The 18,555-nt window shown below is 39.3% G+C and overlaps 1 protein-coding gene across 10 annotated transcripts in view; it reads right to left on the bottom strand.

The window, feature by feature from the left end:
- The window catches only part of ANKRD44 (ankyrin repeat domain 44), a 416,898-nt gene that overhangs the window by 21,716 nt on the left and 376,627 nt on the right, over positions 1-18,555 (bottom strand). For all 10 annotated transcript variants that reach the window (XR_009550679.1, XM_060194225.1, XM_060194230.1 and 7 more), the window contains exons 20-22: positions 16,865-16,982; positions 12,024-12,240; positions 2,850-2,937 (exon numbers count right to left, since the gene is read on the bottom strand). Coding sequence is in view for 9 of the 10 variants with exons in the window: in XM_060194225.1 (XP_060050208.1) it covers positions 2,850-2,937; positions 12,024-12,240; positions 16,865-16,982 (423 nt within the window). In the remaining variant the exon portion in view is untranslated. The remainder of the gene's footprint in view (positions 1-2,849; positions 2,938-12,023; positions 12,241-16,864; positions 16,983-18,555) is intronic.

Below are 18,555 nucleotides of genomic sequence, written 5' to 3'. Positions count from 1 at the left end.
TCTCAATTTCTCCCTGTCGCTATCCAGTAACAAATAATAAAAAAAAAGAAAAGAAAATGAAGACACAAGCTATCAAAATATTTGGGACACAGCTAAGGCAATACTAAGAGGGGATTTCATATTCATACAGGCACACATTAGGAAACAAGAAAAAGCTCAAGTAAACAACCTGACTGTATACCTTAAGGACTTAGAATAGGAATAAAGGAACCCTAAAGCAATCAGTAGGACTGAAATACCTAAAATCAGGGCAGATATAAATTGAAAATAAGAGAACCATACAAAGCTAAATGTTGTTTTTTTGAAAAGGTATACAAAATTGACAAACCCTTGGTCAGACTCACAAAAGAAAGGAGAAAGACTCAAATAAAATTGTAAATGTAAGAGGAGATAGGTATCACAACAGACACCACAGAAATCCAAAGTATCATTTGAGGTTTCTATGAACTATATGCCACCAAGATAGAAAACCTGGAATAAATGGACATAAGAAGGCAGAAAGGCAGAAAGAGGGGGGGTAGTGTGAGAGACTTCAACACTGAAACTTGTTTCAATGTGGTGGGGGCAGCACACTATCCAAGTGAGCTATTTTGCCAGCCCTCCTTATGAAATGTTAAAATTTGTCTGTATTTTCTTTGCTGATTTTCAAAAATCACTTTTAGCAATTCTAATGGCACATATTCCATTATCTCTAGCCTTCCTTATAAGTCCTATATATGTGCTGGAAGTTTGTTGCACAGCACTTATACAAGGCATTATGTTAAGTGTTTTGGGGATACCACACTGAAATAGATAAGGCTTAGACTTAAATTTCTCTTTTTTACTCTTTATCCCCTCCATAAAAAAAAAAAATGAGTGACTCTTATTTATTAATTATTTACTTTTATTTCATTGGAAAGAGACAGACAGAAGTTGAATGGGAAGGGGAAGATAGGAAGAGCAAGAGACACTTGCAGCCCTGTTTCCCTGCTCATGAAGCTTCCCTTCGAAGGTGGGAGCCAGGGGCTTGAACCTGGGTCCTCATGCATTACCATGTGCACTTAATTAGGTGTGCCACCACCTGGCCCCCTTATCCCTTCTTTATGCCTCTAATATTTTTTCTCAGTAAAATGACTCACTGTTACATGAAGCTAGAGATAATACAAAGACAAAGGAAGCAGTGCTTTGTCTTGGGCCAATGGGCTTCCCAGGTTGACCATGAAAATCTGGCCTATTAAACAATAATTCAGGGTGGAGGGTAGATAGCATAATGGTTATTCAAAGAGATTCTTGTGCCTGAGGCTCCAAAGTCCCAGATTTAATCCCCTGCACCACCATAAGCCAGAGCAGAGCAGTACTCTAATAAAAAACAAACAATAATTCACACTATGACACTAGAACAAAAATTACATTAATTCCCTAAAAGTAACCTAAAACATATGAAGAATAGAGAATAGTACATGAAAAGTCTTTCCAGTATAAAATGTTTTTCTTGGGTTTGGGAGATGCTTCAGAAGTTGAATACAGGTCTTCCATGTGTGAGGCTCAGGGTTCAATCCCTGGGAACATATGGGAGCATCATAGACAACACCAATGATGGGAGCATGTAGAATTCCCTCTGTTATATCTTTCTCTTCCTCTCTCTTAAAAAATTAATCTTTAAAATGTCTCTAAATAATCCATAGCTGTTATATCCTACCTATTTTTTAATTTGGCAGATGAACAGGTAAAATTGCTCACTTCGATAGTGTGCTGCTTTGCCCTATGTCTGACCCAGGTTTGAATCCACTATCCATCACATTGAATGGAGATTTGGTGCTGCCTTTCTCTCTCTCTCTCTCTCCTGACTCTATTTGAAAAAAAAGTAATTTGACAGGCAAATACAAGATAATAGCTAAATAACTCTTCATGTGGTGCTGAATATGTTTCTCAGTCACTTAGGTGGTTTTCCTAAGGTAGTCTGTAAGTCAGCTCAGAATTCCACAAAAAGCTCCAGGAAAATCATTAACATGACCAACCTCACTTAGCTACCAGACCCAAGATTGGTTAGCAGAAGCATGGGATCTATTGGCTTATCTGTAATCTAAAAGCTTTTGCCTTCCTCCAAAGGCAACTCCACTGTGTATAGATAGATCAAATTGATGGGGTTAACAGTCAACAATATTTATGCACCTTTCCCATATTTGGGAGCAACTCTCTTCCCTGATCCAGCTTTCTGGTCCCTTTTCTATCCATGACATCATCTCCCCAGACAATAACTAGGATCCACCTGCATATCAGATTTCAGGCTCAGGGGGAAAAAAAAAACTAGTATAGGCACAGGCCTTTTGGAATATAACTAAAATTATGCCAACTAGCTATCTAAAAAATAGAGGACCCCCCAACTCTTCATCTGCACTATTCCAGCCTTTAGGTCCATGATTAGTCAACAAGTTGTTTGGCTTTATATGATAACTCTCTTTAAAGCCACCAGGTTCCAGATGCTAGCATGATGCCAACCAAACTTCCCTGGACAGACAACCCCACTAGAGTGTCCTGTAGCTCCAATTCCCCAGAACCCCACCCCACTAGGGAAAGAGAGAGGTAGGCTGGGAGTACGGATCAACCTGTTGATGCCCATGTTAATTGGAGAAGCAATTACAGAAGCCAGACCTTCCACCTTCTGCATCCCACAATGACCTTGGGTCCATACTCCCAGAGGGTTAAAGAATAGGAAAGCTATCAAGGGAGGGGATGGGATACGGAGTTCTGGTGGTAGGGATTGTGTGGATTTGTACCCCTTTACCCTATGGTTTTGTCAGTGTTTCCTTTTTATAAATAAATAATAAAAAAAGAAAGACAAACTCCATTTTCTCAGCATTTCTACTTACATCGCACAGTGCAGTGGAGTGAAGGGATTACCAATAAATTTTCGAAAACATTTTTGTTCCAAAAGTACTTCTATACAATTCTCATTACCTGGAAGGAATTAGAAGAATTTAGGGAGTTTTCAAGAAAGAAACTTTGTTCAATATATATTATTTTTGTGAGTAAACAGAGTAAATTTTCTGAAGGTTCATTTCCCATGAAATAAAATTCACAAAATGTTTTTTTACTATGTACATAGTTGTTCTCATGCATTATAAACTAATAAAAACAGTGAAGACCATGTGATTTCATGTAGAGAAAGAAGAGACCATACTTATGAGCAGAATAAATTCCATTATTCTTCACTCTTGATTGATGCCTACCAAGGTTATCTTAGCTTATACATATTTCCCTTTCAGTAAATGATAGGCTCATTTACAACCCTGTGTTTTAGATATTCATTCGTAAATATTAAAGTGAGAAGACAGAGGAAATCAAAGCCTCTGGGGCCAGGTGGTGACACACCATGGTAAGCACACATAGTATGAAGGACAAATAACAGATAGAAAAATATCTGCAATATGCATAACATCAAGAAGATTCATCAGACTGGGGGAGACAGTATAGTGGTTCTGCAAAAGACTTTTATACTAGAGGCTCTGAGGTCCCAGGTTCACTCCTCAGCACCACCACAAGCCAGTGTTCTGGTGTTTCTTTCTCTCTCTTTCATTCAAATAAAATATAAATATATATTTTTTTAAAAATTCATATATATTTAAGACAAGGTACACAAACATGAGTGGGGCAGACAGAGAAGTATGGAACATAATTTTAGTAGTGAGTGTAGTGTAGACTACACTTCTATAATTTTACAAACTGTAAACCACTATCAAATCATTAATAAAGGAGGGGTAGAGCCAAGATGGGAGACTTGGAAGCAGCTGCTGGCGTGAGCTGCGACAACTGCTGGAAGGGTAAGGATAAGGGTAAGGATTCAGCAGGATGGTGAATAAGGGGTCCTAAGGGTGACATGAAGGAGGTGACTATAGCACAATTTGGGTAAGAAAACAGAGAAAAAAGAAAGGGAATTTTCGGATTATTTCCAAAGTGCCCCCCTCTCCCTTCCCCCTATAACCACACCCCAGTGCCCTGAGAGCTACCACTAGCAGGCTCCCCGCTGAGCTTTTTTCTACACCAAGATTCCTGGCTCACCAGGGGTATCATTACAACTCTTTTCCTTTCTGAGAGCCAATCAGGAGCCGTCCAAGCTGCAGAGTGACTATTCGGGTTATTTTTTTTTACTCTGTTCTATTTTATTATTACTATTATATATAAATGTGTCCTTTCCCCCCCTCCTTCAGGTTGACCAAAATTAACTCGTAGTATATTTTCCATTGCTAGGTGATGGGTGTCCTATCCATTGGGAGAGGAACTTGTTTCAATCTACCTACCTCCTCTATCCACTCTCCCCCTTCTCCCTCCTCCTAGATAATTAAAAAAAAAAACATTCCTTTCACTGCTCTTTTTTTCTTTCTTTTTTTCTCTCATACTTGTCTTCCTTTCTTCCTTCCTCCTTCAGCTTTCTGAATTCACTGATACTTGTGAATTATCTTAGGGAAGAAATTTGACTCAGAGTGGACTCTCTTAGTGTGTGTCTCTTCTCTACTTCCCTTTCTCCTCTTGCTATCCCTAGAATTTACAGTGGACAGTAGATTCGCATAATTGTCTATTCTTGCTTTCCCTTTTTTCCTTTCTCTTTCTCATTCCTTTAGATATGGTTGCTATTTTTTCTTGGATGGGAGCTGTTGTGTGGCTAACTGGTATTGCTTAAACTGCATCAATCCTTGCTTCAGTTACTATTGCTGTAATTTCTGAGGTTGGTGATTGCATTTGTCATAAAGGTGTTTAGCATAGCACGGCTTGTACTCAAAACACAATAGCAGAAGAACGACAGAATAGAAAAATAAAAAACACATCAATAAAAAAATGGTTAAATGAAGAGCAAATAAAACTGTAACCACAATGAATCAAGACAGGATCCCAGAAGAAACTCCAAATCATTCGGAAGTAACCAGAGATAAGAAAAGTATGCAAGCAATAGTAAACTTAATAATCACAGAAATGAAAACAACAATGGAGGAAAGGGCTATCAGAACAACAGATAAGACCCTCAAGGAAAATACTAGCTATCTCAAGGTAATCAGAGAACTGAAAGCTGAAATAGCTGAACTAAAAGGTCAATTAGAAAAACAAGCTAATACTATAACTGAACTGAAGAAAGAAGCTGAGGGAAGGGAAAGCAGGCTAACAGAAGCAAAAAACAGAATGAGCTTGACAGAGGATGAACTAGAGAAAACTAAGAAAGAGGTAAAAGAGTCCAAAAAGAGATTGAGAGACACTGAAAACAACAACAGAGACATGATGATCTCAAAAGAAGTAACATTTGTATAATTGGCCTGCCAGAGGAAGAAAGAGAGGAAATTATAGAAGAAAACTTTCCAGACCTGAACAACACAAAAGACAAGATTCAAGAGGCCCAGAGATTCCCAAACAGAATTAACCCAGACCTGAAGACACCAAGACACATCATAGTTACAATGAAAAGAAGTAAGGATAAAGAAAGGATCTTACAGGCTACAAAAGAAAAACAAAAAGTCACATACAGGGGAAAACCCATAGGATTATCAGCAGACTTCTCCACTCAAACTCTAAAAGCCAGAAGAGAATGGCAAGATATCTATTGAGCCCTGAAAGAAAAGGGTTTCAACCAAGGATAATATATCCTGCTAGACTTTCATTCAAACTAGATGGAGGGATCAAAACCTTCTCAGACAGACAACAGTTAAAGGAGGCAACCATCACCAAGCCTGCCCTGAAAGAGGTCCTGAAAGACCTCTTATAAACAAGAACATCACTATAATACATGCCATATATCAGAGCAAATAAAAAATTGTTGAATAATGGCACTACAATACATTCAATCCATAATATCAATAAATGTCAATGGCTTAAACTCACCCATTCAAAGAGTGGGAGGATGGATCAGAAAACACAACACAACCAGATGCTGCTTGAAAGAATCCCACCTGACCCAACAAGACAGACACAGACTTCAAGTGAAAGGATGGAAAACTATCATACAGGCTAATGGAACACAAAAAAGGGCAGGAACAGCCATTCGCATCTCTGACACAATAGACTTTAAATTAAATTAAGTATTAAAAGATAGGCAAGGCTATTACATAATGATTAGAGGATCGATCAACCAAGAAGATTTGACAATTACTAACATCTAAGCACCCAATGAAGGACCACCTAAATACATCAAGCACCTACTGAAAGAACTACAAAAATACATCAATAGTAATACAATAATAGTGGGAGACTTCAACACCCCAATCTCACATTTAGACAGGTCAACAAAGCAGAGAATCAATAAAGAAACAAGAGAATTAAATGAAGAGATGGACAAACTAGACCTTCTGGACATTTTCAGAACCCTTCACTCCAAAAAACTGGAATACACCTTCGTTTCAAATCCACACAGCACATCCACAAGGATAGACTACATGTTAGGCCACAAAGACAGCATCAACAAATTCAAGAGCATTGAAATCATCCCAAGCATGAAATCATCTCAGACCACAGTGGAGTAAAGCTAACATTTAACAACAAACAGAAAATTAATAAAAGTCACAGAATTTGGAAACTCAACAACATACTGCTTAAGAACCACTAGGTAAGAGAGACACTCAAGCAAGAAATTCAAATGCTCCTGGAAACAAATGAAAATGAAGACACAAGCTATAAAAATATTTGGGACACAGCTAAAGCAGTACTGAGAGGGAAACTCATAGCCATACAATCACATATTAAAGAACAACAAAAAAAGCTCAAATAAATGACTGTACTGCACACCTTAAGGACTTAGAAGAAGAGGAACAAAGGAACCCTAAAGCAAGCAGATATCACTAAAATTAGAGCAGAAATAAACAACATTGAAAATAAGAGAACCATACAAAAGACCAATGAAGCCAAATATTGGTTCATTGAAAAATTAAACAAGATTGATAAACCCCTAGCCAGACTCACTAAAAAGAAAAAGAAAAAAAAAGAAGACTCAAATTAATAGAATTGTAAACAATAGAGGAGATATCACAACTAACACCATAGAAACCCAGAAAATCATGCAAAATTTCTATGAACAACTGGAAGGAATGGAAGAATTCCTAGAAACATATACCCTTCTAAAACTGAACCAAGAAGAACCACAAAACCTAAATGCACCAATCACAGACAAAGAATTCGAAACAGTTATTAAGAATCTTCCCAACAACAAAAGTCCTGGACCTGATGGCTTCACAAATGAATTCTACAAAACCTTCAGGAAACAGTTAATACCTATACTTCTAAAGCTTTTCCACAAGATCGAAAAAATAGGAACACTCTCTCCCACCTTCTAGGAAGCCAACATCACCCTGATACTAAAATCAGACAGGGACACAACAAAAAAGGAAAACTACAGACCAATATCTCTGATGGACATAGATGCCAAAATATTCAACAAGATCTTGGCCAACCGGATATAGCAGTATATCAGGAAGATTGTTCATCATGACCAAGTGGGATTTATCCCAGGAATGCAAGGCTGATTCAACATATGTAAGTCAATCAATGTCATTCACCACATCAATAAAAGCAAAACCAAAAACCACATGATTATCTCAATACATGCAGATTTGCCTTTAACAAAATCCAATGACCATTCATGCTCAAAACACTACAAAAAATGGGAATAGATGGGAAATTCCTCAAGATAGTGGCGTCCCTATATAGCAAACTTACAGCCAACATCATATTCAATGGACAGAAGCTGAGAGCATTCCCCCTCAGATTGGGGACTAGACAGGGCTGTCCACTATCAACATTACTCTTCAAGATAGTATTGGAAGTTCTTGCCATAGCAATCAGGCAAGAGAAAGAAATCAAAGGAATACAGATTGGAAGGGAAGAAGTCCAGCCCTCACTATTTGCAGATGATATGATAATATACATAGAAAAACCTAAAGAATCCAGTAGAAAACTACTGGAAGTTATTAGGCAATATAGCAAGGTGTCAGGCTACAAAATCAATGTACAAAAATCAGTGGCATTTCTTTATGCAAACACTAAATCTGAAGAAGAAGACATCCAGAAATCACTCCCATTCACTGTTGCAGCAAAATCAATAAAATACATAGGCATAAAGCTGACCAAAGAAGTGAAAGACTTGTATACTGAAAACTATGAGTCACTCTTCAAGGAAATAGAAACTGATACCAAGAAATAGAAAGACATCCCATACTCATGGATTGGAAGAATAGAAAAATATCAGCAAAAAGAATATTCTCCCCAGAGCCATATACAAATTTAATGCGATACTCATCAAAGTTCTACCAAGCTTTTTTAAGAGAATAGAAAAAAAAACTACAATCATTTACCTGGAACCAGAAAACACCTAGAATTGCCAAAACCATCTTGAGGAAAAGAAACAGAAATGGAGGCATCACACTCCCAGATCTCAAACTATATTATAAGGCCATCATCATCAAAACAGCCTGGTACTGGAACAAAAATTGGCACACAGACCAGTGGAACAGAATTGAAAGCCCAGAACTAAACGCCCACACATATGGACATCTCATCTTTGATAAGGGGGCCCAAAGTATTAAATGGAAGAAGGAGGCTCTCTTCAATAAATGGTGCTGGGGAAACTGGGTTGAAACATGCAGAAGAATGAAACCTTATCTCACCAGAAACAAAAAGCAACTCCAAATGGATCAAGGACCTGGATGTTAGACCAGAAACTATCAAATACTTAGAGGAAAACATTGGTGGAACACTTTCCCACCTAGATCTCAAGGACATCTTTGATGAAACAAACCCAATTGCAAGGAAGACTAAAGCAGAAACAAACCAATGGAACTACATCAAATTGAAAGGCTTCTGCACATCCAAAGAAACTATCTCACAAACAAAGAGACCCCTCACAGAATGGGAGAAGATCTACACATGCCATACATCAGACAAGAGACTAATCACCAAAATATACAAAGAGCTCAGCAAACTTAGCAACAAAAAAGCAAATGACCTCATCCAAAAATGGGCAGAGGATATGAACAAAACATTCACTTCAGAGGAGATCCAAACATATGAAAAACTGCTCCAGGTCGCTGATTGTCAGAGAAATGTAAATAAAGACAACATGGAGATACCACCTCACTCCTGTGAGAATGGCATACATCAAAAAGGACAGCAGCAACAAATGCTGGAGAGGCTGTGGGGACAGAGGAACCCTTCTGCACTGCTGGTGGGAATGTAAACTGGTCCAGCCTCTCTGGAGAGCTGTCTGGAAAACTCTCACAAGGCTCGACATGGACCTTCCATATGACCCAGTAATTCCTTTCCCAAGGACTCCATAACACCCTACCAAAAATATATGTGTACACCTATGTTCATAGCAGCACAATTCATAATAGCTAAAACCTGGAAGCAACCCAGGTGCCCAACAACAGATGAGTGGCTGAGAAAGCTGTGGTGTATATACACAATGGAATGTTATGCGTCTATTAAGAACAATGAACCCACCTTCTCTGACCCATCTTGGATGGAGCTAGAAGGAAATAGGTTAAGTGAGCTAAGTCAGAAAGATAAAGATGAGTATGGGATGATCCCACTCATCAACAGAAGTTGAGAAAGAAGAACAGAAAGGGAAACTAAAAGCAGGATCTGACTAAATTTGTAGTAGGGCACCAAAGTAAAAACCCTGTGGTGAGGGGGAGGGTGGACATTCGGCTTCCCGGGGTGTTGGGGTGGTAGGGGTGAGTTGGTGGGAGGGGAGACAGTCTTTTGGTGGTGGGAATGGTGTCTATGTACACTCCTATTAAATTGTAGTCATATAAATCACTAATTAATATGAGAGGGGAAAAATTTGATTGTATGTCTCAAACTTTTTAAAACACAGACTGAGTCTTTTTAATACATAGGCTGAGTCTTTGATATGTTGACTCTCTCAAAAGCCTAGACCAGGTAGAACAGAAGCAACTGGTGGCACAGCTATATACAAGATACTGGGTATTATACAGCAAGTCCTAACACGGGACTTTTCAAAGTTAACCCTATTACCAAATAATGTGATGATAACAATAACTATCTATTGTCTTCTTGAACCCTAAGACAGCAGGAACCTCACATTTCCACTATAGAGCCTATATTTCCCCCAGTCCTGGAACCTTAGGGTGGGGCGCACCTTCCTGCATGCTTCTCTCAATTCATATCAAATAATATTGCATCCGACGATCCCAACCTAATCAATGCAACGAGTGCCATCTCAGCATGCTTCACTTCAGACTGTCTCCAGAGACTTCAGGTGTGGAATGAGAACCCTTCAGCTTCATTACTCGAGTGAGACCTTTCCTTTCATAGTATTCTCTAATTCCATTCCAGGTGGCTCACTTCCTAACAAAATCCCAAAACCTAGATATAGACCAAGTCCCGTGAGATAGAGCATATGTTCACACGTATCCATAAACTAGGGCAAACTATATACCTGAAAGCAAAAGTACACAATAGTCTACATTGAGTGCCCCCCAACACTTCATCTGCACTATTCCAGCCTTTAGGTCCCTAATTGTTCAACAATTTGTTTGGCTTTGTATGTTGACTCTCTTTTCAGCCACCAGGTTCCAGATGCCAGCAGGATGCTGACCAGATTTCCCTGGACAGACAACCCCACCAGTATGTCCTGGAGCTCTGCTTCCCCAGAGACCCACCCTACTAAGGAAATAGAGAGGCAGGCTGCGAGTATGGATCGATGCCAATGTTAAGCAGGTACGCAATTACAGAAGCCAAACCTTCCACCTTCTGCAACCCACAATGACCTTGGATCCATACTCTCAGAGGGATAAAGAAGCTATCAGGGGAGGGTATGGGATATAGAGATCTGGTGGTGGAAATTGTATGGAGTTGTACCCCTCCTATCCTATGGTTTTGTTAATGTCTCCTTTTTAAAATAAATAAATAAATACCCTGGGGATAAAATTAAAAAATCATTAATGAAAATAAAAATTCAAAACAAACTATTTGCATATGAAGACATTTCTACAGTAAAAAATTGCTCAGGGACAAGTCTTTTTTTAAAATTTTTTATTTATTCCCTTTTGTTGCACTTGTTGTTTTATTGTTGTTGTAGTTATTATTGTTGTTTTTATTGATGTTGGATAGGGCAGAGAGAAATGGAGAGAGGAGGGGAAGACAGAGAGGGGGAGAGAAAGATAGATACTTGCAGACCTGCTTCACCACTTGTGAAGTGACTCCCCTGCACGTGGGGAGCGTGGAGCTCGAACCGGGATTCTTACGCCAGTCCTTATGCTTTGCATGGCCACCTGCACTTAACTCGCTGTGCTACCTCCCAACTCCCAGGAACAAATCTTGTATATCTAACAGTTGTTATATAGCAACATCATTTTGTTTATCTGATTTTAGATTTTAGTTTTATTACTTTAATTTCTATCTCTTGTAGAACACAGACTGGCTTATAATCAGTTAAAGCTGGTTATTTCAACTCATCAGAAGCTCTGATTATGTTTTAGAGTATTATCCCATATTCTATTTTTTTTGCCTCCAGGGTTATTGCTGGGGTTCAGTGTCTATATTACATATCCACTGCTCCTGGATGCCATTTTTTCTCTTTTGTTGCCCTTTTTTATTGTTATTTTTGTTGTTATTGCTGTTATTATTGTTGGATAGGACAGAGACGTCAAGAATGGAGGGGAAGACAGAGGGGGAGAGAAAGATGGACACTTGCAGACCTGCTTCACCACTTGTGAAGCTATTTCCCTGCACATGGGGAACAGGGGGCTTGAACCGGGATCCTTATGCTGGTCCTTGCACTTGGCGCCATGTGTGCTTAACCCGCTGAGCTACTGCCCAGACCCCTGCCATATTCTTTTTTAGAAATTTTCTTTATTGGTGGATTAATGGTTTACAGTCAACAGTAAAATACAATAGTTTGTACATGCATAACATTTCCATATAACAATTCAACCCCCACTAGGTCCTCCTCTGCCATCATTATTTTCCCATATTCTTGCCTTCACTGAGAAAGTAGTGATGGAGTAAAAAGTCTACTGGAATCAATCAAATGACAATCAACTCACCATTGTAACAAGCCCAGTGCAGTGGGGTATATCCTTGGTTATCCTTGAAAGAATAGTCCTCCTCAGAGAGTGCCATTGGAAGTAGCTCACTCAGCCAAGTGGCATGGCCACGAGCAGCTGCATAGTGCAGGGGTGTCCTCCCTCTGGAGTCTTTACAGAGAATCGACACTTCTTGTTCCAACAGCATTTGCACACACTCCTCATGTCCTGTCACGATCTGATGTATTGCAATAAAAGATTAAAAATCTCAGAAGGCAGAAGACTTGGGAAGAGAGGCAGTGGCTGCAGTAAGCTGGGTTCAGTCACTGGACATATGCTTGGAAATAAGGAAGCAGCTTAGTGTAGTAGGGTGGGCAGGGCAGACCAGGTAGACACAGGACAAAATACGTGTGGAGACAAGTGTTTTAGAAATGTAAAACTATAAATGAATCATTATATATTGGAAAATGCCAGCTTTCTTTCCTTCTCTTTTCTTTTTTTTTTAATATTTATTTTATTTATTTATTCCCTTTTGTTGCCCTTGTTGTTTTATTGTTGTTGTTGTTGGATAGGACAGAGAGAAATGGAGAGAGGAGGGGAAGACAGAGAGGAGGAGAGAAAGATAGACACCTGCAGACCTGCTTCACCACCTGTGAAGCGACTCCCCTGAAGGTGGGGAGCCAGGGTTCAAACCGGGATCCTTATGTCGGTCCTTGTGCTTTGCGCCATCTGCGCTTAACCCGCTGCGCTACAGCCCAACTCCCTCCTTCTCTTTTCTTAGTTTTCTTAAACTGAAGTAATATTGGTTTAGTATGACATAGGTTTCAGGTGAACAGTGTTACAATTTAACATTTGTATATGCTATTGTACTATGTTCACCATCAACAGTCTAAGACCCCTAACATTTTTTGTTAAAACAAATTCTTATTGAGGTAATGCTGTTTTAAAAGACCATGTATCTTTTAGAGGTGTGACTTCAGTCCTTGAAGAAAGCATCATATTTAGGACCAGGAAGATGTGAGGTAAAAATCTGGCTCTAACTTGTAAAACATGAACAAATTTAAGTTGTCTCCCTATACCTCACTTCATGCACACTTCAAAGGAATATGGTAATAAAGTCCTCACAGGTTGTTGTGAGAACTGTCATGATAGGCAAAGGCTTTCAGCTTGTCAAATATCCCACAGAAAGTACCCACAATATAAGAACTACTTATTTAGAGTTGCTCTTTTTTTCATTTACCATGGTGTTCAGCACCATCCCTATATAACAACTGCATGATTTCTGCTTAAGTTTCATTTAGTTTGACATGCTTTAAAAAACTAGTTGGTAGGGAGTCGGGCTGTAGCACAGCGGGTTAAGCGCACGTGGCGCTAAGCTCAAGGACCGGCATAAGGATCCGGTTCTAGCCCCGGCTCCCCACCTGCAGGGGAGGCGCTTCACAGGCGGTGAAGCAGGTCTGCAGGTGTCTGTCTTTCTCTCCCCCTCTCTGTCTTCCCCTCCTCTCTCCATTTCTCTCTGTTCTATCCAACAACAACGACATCAATAATAACTACAACAATAAAACAACAAGGGCAACAAAAGGGAATAAATAAATAAAATAAAATAAAATAAAATAAAATAAAAAAAAACTAGTTGGTAGATATGTATGAAGAATACCCAGTGGGTACCTATTTCTATAGGACATACATTCCAGGTGAGGAATAAGTCAACATTTACAATAAAAAGTAACTAGAAACAGTAGTAATACCCCAAATTAGGTAATGTTAGGACAAATTATGGCACCTGTACACAAAGAAGGATTAAAAACAATAGGCCAGGAAAACATTTAGTGACAAGGGAAAAGGTTCTTGACACATTAAAAGAAAAAAATCAGGTTCCAAATAGCATTTTGAATATGCTTCTTTTTTTTTAAAACAATTTAAAACAAATATATAAACACAAAAGATGGTATTATGCATACACCAAAAATGTTTATCTCCAGGTGATAGGATTAGTAATGACTGTAATTTATTTTTCTTAAAAATATTTTGCAAATTTTCTATTAAGTGCAAGTATTTTGCAGTCAGAAAGCAGAACCAATAGTAGGTGTTCATGTGCCTACTAACAATTTTAGTAAAACATGCCAAGGTGGTACTTATAGCATTGATTAGGTCAGCAGATGCAGTATCAATTGTATGAATTGAGAGAAGCATGCAGGAAAGTGAGCCCCATCCTAGAGGTTCCAGGACTGGGGGAAATATGGGTTTTATAGAGAAAGGAGAAGGTTCCTGCTGTCTTAGGGTTTAATAAGACAATAGTAGTTATTGCTATAACCAAATCATTTGGCAATTGGGTTAACTTTGAAAATCCCATTGTTAGGATTTGCTATGTCATACAAAAACCTCACCATAATTTATGTCCTTTTATGCTATTTTTTTATTTTTTTAATTTATTTCTTTATTGGGGAATTAATGTTTTACATCTTTTATGCTATTAACATATAGCTATATCTTATAAAGTAACACCACTGGTTCCTTCTGTTCTCCCTGTTCTAGGCTTCGAGAAGATTTAATATTTCAAAGGACAAGTCATTATTAGAAATGTATTAACAATTTGAGCCCACCGTTAAAATTCAATCTGATTACCACTTTGAAATCTTAAGTGCTTAGATTGAAGGAACATATGCTCAGAGCTATGATCTATGCATCAAAAAGTTCAAGACTTTTAATCCATTTTCCCCTCTCATATTTATTAAATTGTGATTTGTGAGACTATTAGTTAATAGGAGTGTATATTAACACCATTCCCATAGTGCCACCCCCACCGCTAATGAAGCTGTACATCTATCCTCACTCTCTACCCAGAGACTTTTACTTTGGTGCCCTACTCCAAACTCAGTCAGATTCTGCTTTGAGTTTCCCTTTCTGTTCTCTTTTTCAACTTCTGTTTATGAATGGGATCATCCCATACTTGTCTTTGTCTTTCTGACTTACTCACTTAACATAATTTCTTCTAGCTCCATGGATCTAGAAGATCTTCTTAATTAAGATGGATCTTGTTAATTCCATTTTTGGTGGTGCACTTCTTAACAAAACCTCAAAGCCTAGATATAGACCAGGGCCCAGGAGATAGGGCATGTATACATGTATCCTTAAGTTAGGGGAAAACATATACCTTAAAGAAAAAGTGCACAATAGTTTGCAGTGAGTCAATAAATGTAGCAAGCAAGCAGAAAGACCTAAAAAGACATCATAAAGTATCTAATGAAACTGTTTTTTCTTAGACTTAGATATCCTCCTTCGCCTACTTCCTATTACACTTCTCTCAGTCACTCCAAAGCTAACCTTGTCAAAGTAGGGACTGCAAAAGTTGAGTAAGGGCAAGAGAATGGCACACTTTAATGATGACTCTTTAGTCACTATCAGGCCACCCCGTCACCTGGGGCCTTAGGCAGAGAGTCCTGGGACTCCCATATCTGTTGATGGTTCTAGACCTCTAACAGATCCCTCTTGCCACTGTCACTGCTCATCTCCATCGGGAACAACATAATGGACCCCTATAGGACCTTGCCCTCAATGTGGATCAACAATGGTAGATTATGTTCCATCCTCCGAAGGGAGGTTGGATAACATACTCTACCTACCACCCAAGGAAGATGGGTCCTGAAATTAGTGCAGCCAAGCCATGACCACGGAATGAGAGCTCAGATCTATAGGTTACATAGGCTTCTGTGTTGACTATGGGACCAAGATCGAATCAATAGGGTTTACAGTTAACAATATTTATATACTATCCCTATATTTTAGCGCTACTACTCTCAGCTTTTTAGTCCTTTTTCCAACTATGATACCATCTCCCCAGACAATAACCTGGGTCCACCTACATATTAAATGGAAAAAACTAGTAAAGTCATGGGCCCCTTGGAATATACCTAAAATGGACTTACTAGCTTCTTCCAAAAATAGAGATCCCAAATCTTCATCTGCAATATTCTTGCCTTTAGGTTCATGATTAGTTGACAATTTGTTCTGATTTATAACTTAACTCTTTTTTCAGCCACCAGGCTCCAGATGCTACCATGACGCCAATCTAATTTTCCTGGGCAGATGACCCCACCATATGTGCTGGAGCCCCGCCTCCCCAAACCCTGCCCCACTAGGGAAAGAGAGAGAGACAGGCTGGGAGTATGGATTGACCTGCCAATGCCCATGTTCATCAGTAGAAGCAATTACAGAAGCCAGACCTTCCACCTTCTGCACCCCATAATGATCCTGGGTCCATACTCCCAGAGGGATAAGGAATAGGAAAGCTATCAGAGTTCTGATGGTGGGAATTGTGAGGAATTGTTCCCTTTATCCTATGGTCTTGTCAATATTTCCATTTTATTCACTCTTTCCCCTTTTTGTTGCCCTTGTTGTTTAACATTGCTGTGGTTAACATTGATGTTGTTGTTGCTGGATAGGACAGAGAAAAATAGAGAGGGGAGGGAAAGACAGAGAGGGGGAGAGAAAGACAGACACTTGCTGACCTGCTTCACCACTTGTGAAGCGACTCCCCTGCAGGGGGGGAGTCAGGGGCTCAAACCAGGATCCTTACGCTGGTCCTTGCACTTTGCACCAGGTGCGCTTAAACTGCTGTGCCACTGCCCGACTCCCAGTATTTCTATTTTATAAATAAAAATTTTTTAAAAATTCAGTCTGAAATCTCAAGAGCAACACCTAAGAGTAACTGCCATTATTTCCCTTCTGGATAACAATCTGTAATTCTAGGAGTTAATCTGTTACCCTAGAAAATACTTTTTATACTAAGAACTCATATGAGGCAGGGAAAGGAGAAAATGAGTTCATGAAATTGCTGATTAAGATGAGAAAGCCACACATACCCCTCTATGTAAGGCTGTACAACCCATAATGTCAACAGCATGTACATTTGCTTCTTTTTCCAGTAGCAGAGATACAGCATCGATGTGTCCATAGGCTACTGCAAGCATCAGTGGGGTTCTAGGGAAAGAGATGAATTAGTCTTTCAAAATAAGATTAAAGCATACTCATCAGGTAACTGCAGGTGGGAGGACCTCCTTTTGTCTGTCTTTCTCACTCTCTTTGATCACAGGGCTGCTTCACTGCTCCAGGTCAACTTTTCAGCTATGAAAGCGAGTGTGGGAATGGGCAGAAAGGGGAGAGGGGAGAGGGGGAGGGGGGAGAAACGATGACAGACTAGATACTACATTTTTTCCTAGTGCTCAAACCTGGGTCACACACATGACAAAACAGGTCACTTCCCAGGTGAACTCTCTCTCTTCTCTCTCTCTCTCTCCCTCTCTCTCTCCTCTCCACCTCCCTCCCTCCCTCTCTCAAACTGCATCGTGCTTTTTGAGTCTCCCCAGTTTGCTATATGGTCATGAAACAAGCTATATGAAACAAGTCAGATGATCTCTGGGCTTTTATGGTTACCAAGAATGATTATCAGCTGAACAACATTATTAAGAGTCCATATGGGTAGGGCAGAGGAAGCTTTCTTCTCAAAATATTTATGTTATTTCTATCATTTTCACAACTATGAAGAATTTTACAAATATCACCTGGTAGCAAGTGTGTGTATATTGAAGGTCCACTTCCTTCTATCAGAGAAACTCTACTTCATACTATTCCCTATTGAACTTGTGCTCAATATTTCACATGAACAAAGTTACTATGCCTTAAAGAAAAGTCTGACAAGCCTAGAGGGAGTAACAGAGTGCTGACATCCAGAACATAAATCTCAACTCCTGATTTCAACACTAACTTATCTACCTGTAATGAAGCACTAATACTTTTTTTAATTGGGGAAATTAATGGCTACATGTATGTACATGTATAACCTTTCTCAGTTTTCCATATAACACTCTAACCTCCTTTACCATCATGTTCAACGACCTGAACCCTCCCCCCAACCCAGAGTCTTTGATGCAATATACCAACTCTAGCCCATGTTTTGCTTTGTGTTTTCCCTTCTGTTCTTATTTTTTAAATTTATTTATAAAAAGGAAACATTGACTACTATTCTTATTTTTTAACTTCTGTTCATGAATGAGATCATCCCATATTCATCCTCTTTCTGTCTGATCTCACTTAACATGATTCCTTCAAGCTCCATCCAAGATGGGCTGAAAATGGTGAAATCATCATTTTTTAGTAGCTGGGTAGTATTCCATTGTAGTATTCCATTTTTTAGTAGCTGGGTAGTATTCCATAACACAACTTATTCAGCCACTAATCTGTTGTTGGACACCTGGGTTGCTTCCAGGTTTTGGCTATTACAAAGTGTGCTGCTAAGAACATAGGCATACACAAATCTTTTTGGATGGGTGTGTCAGGTTCCTTATATCCCCAGGAGAGGAATTGCAGGGTCAGAGGGCAGTCCACTTCCAGTCTCCTGCAAGTTCTCCAGACTGCTCTCTTCACAGGGTTGGAACAACTGACATTCCCACCAGCAGTGCAGGAGAGTTCCCTTCTCCCCACAACCTCTCCAGCATTTGTTGCTGCTATCATTTCTGATGTATGTCTTTCTCACTGGAGTGAAGTGGTTTCTCAT

This window comes from Erinaceus europaeus, chromosome 7, assembly GCF_950295315.1.
Source record: "Erinaceus europaeus chromosome 7, mEriEur2.1, whole genome shotgun sequence".
NCBI lineage: Eukaryota > Metazoa > Chordata > Mammalia > Eulipotyphla > Erinaceidae > Erinaceus > Erinaceus europaeus.
Note: the sequence above shows the minus strand (reverse complement) of the source record. Positions and strands in the feature narration are given on the sequence as shown.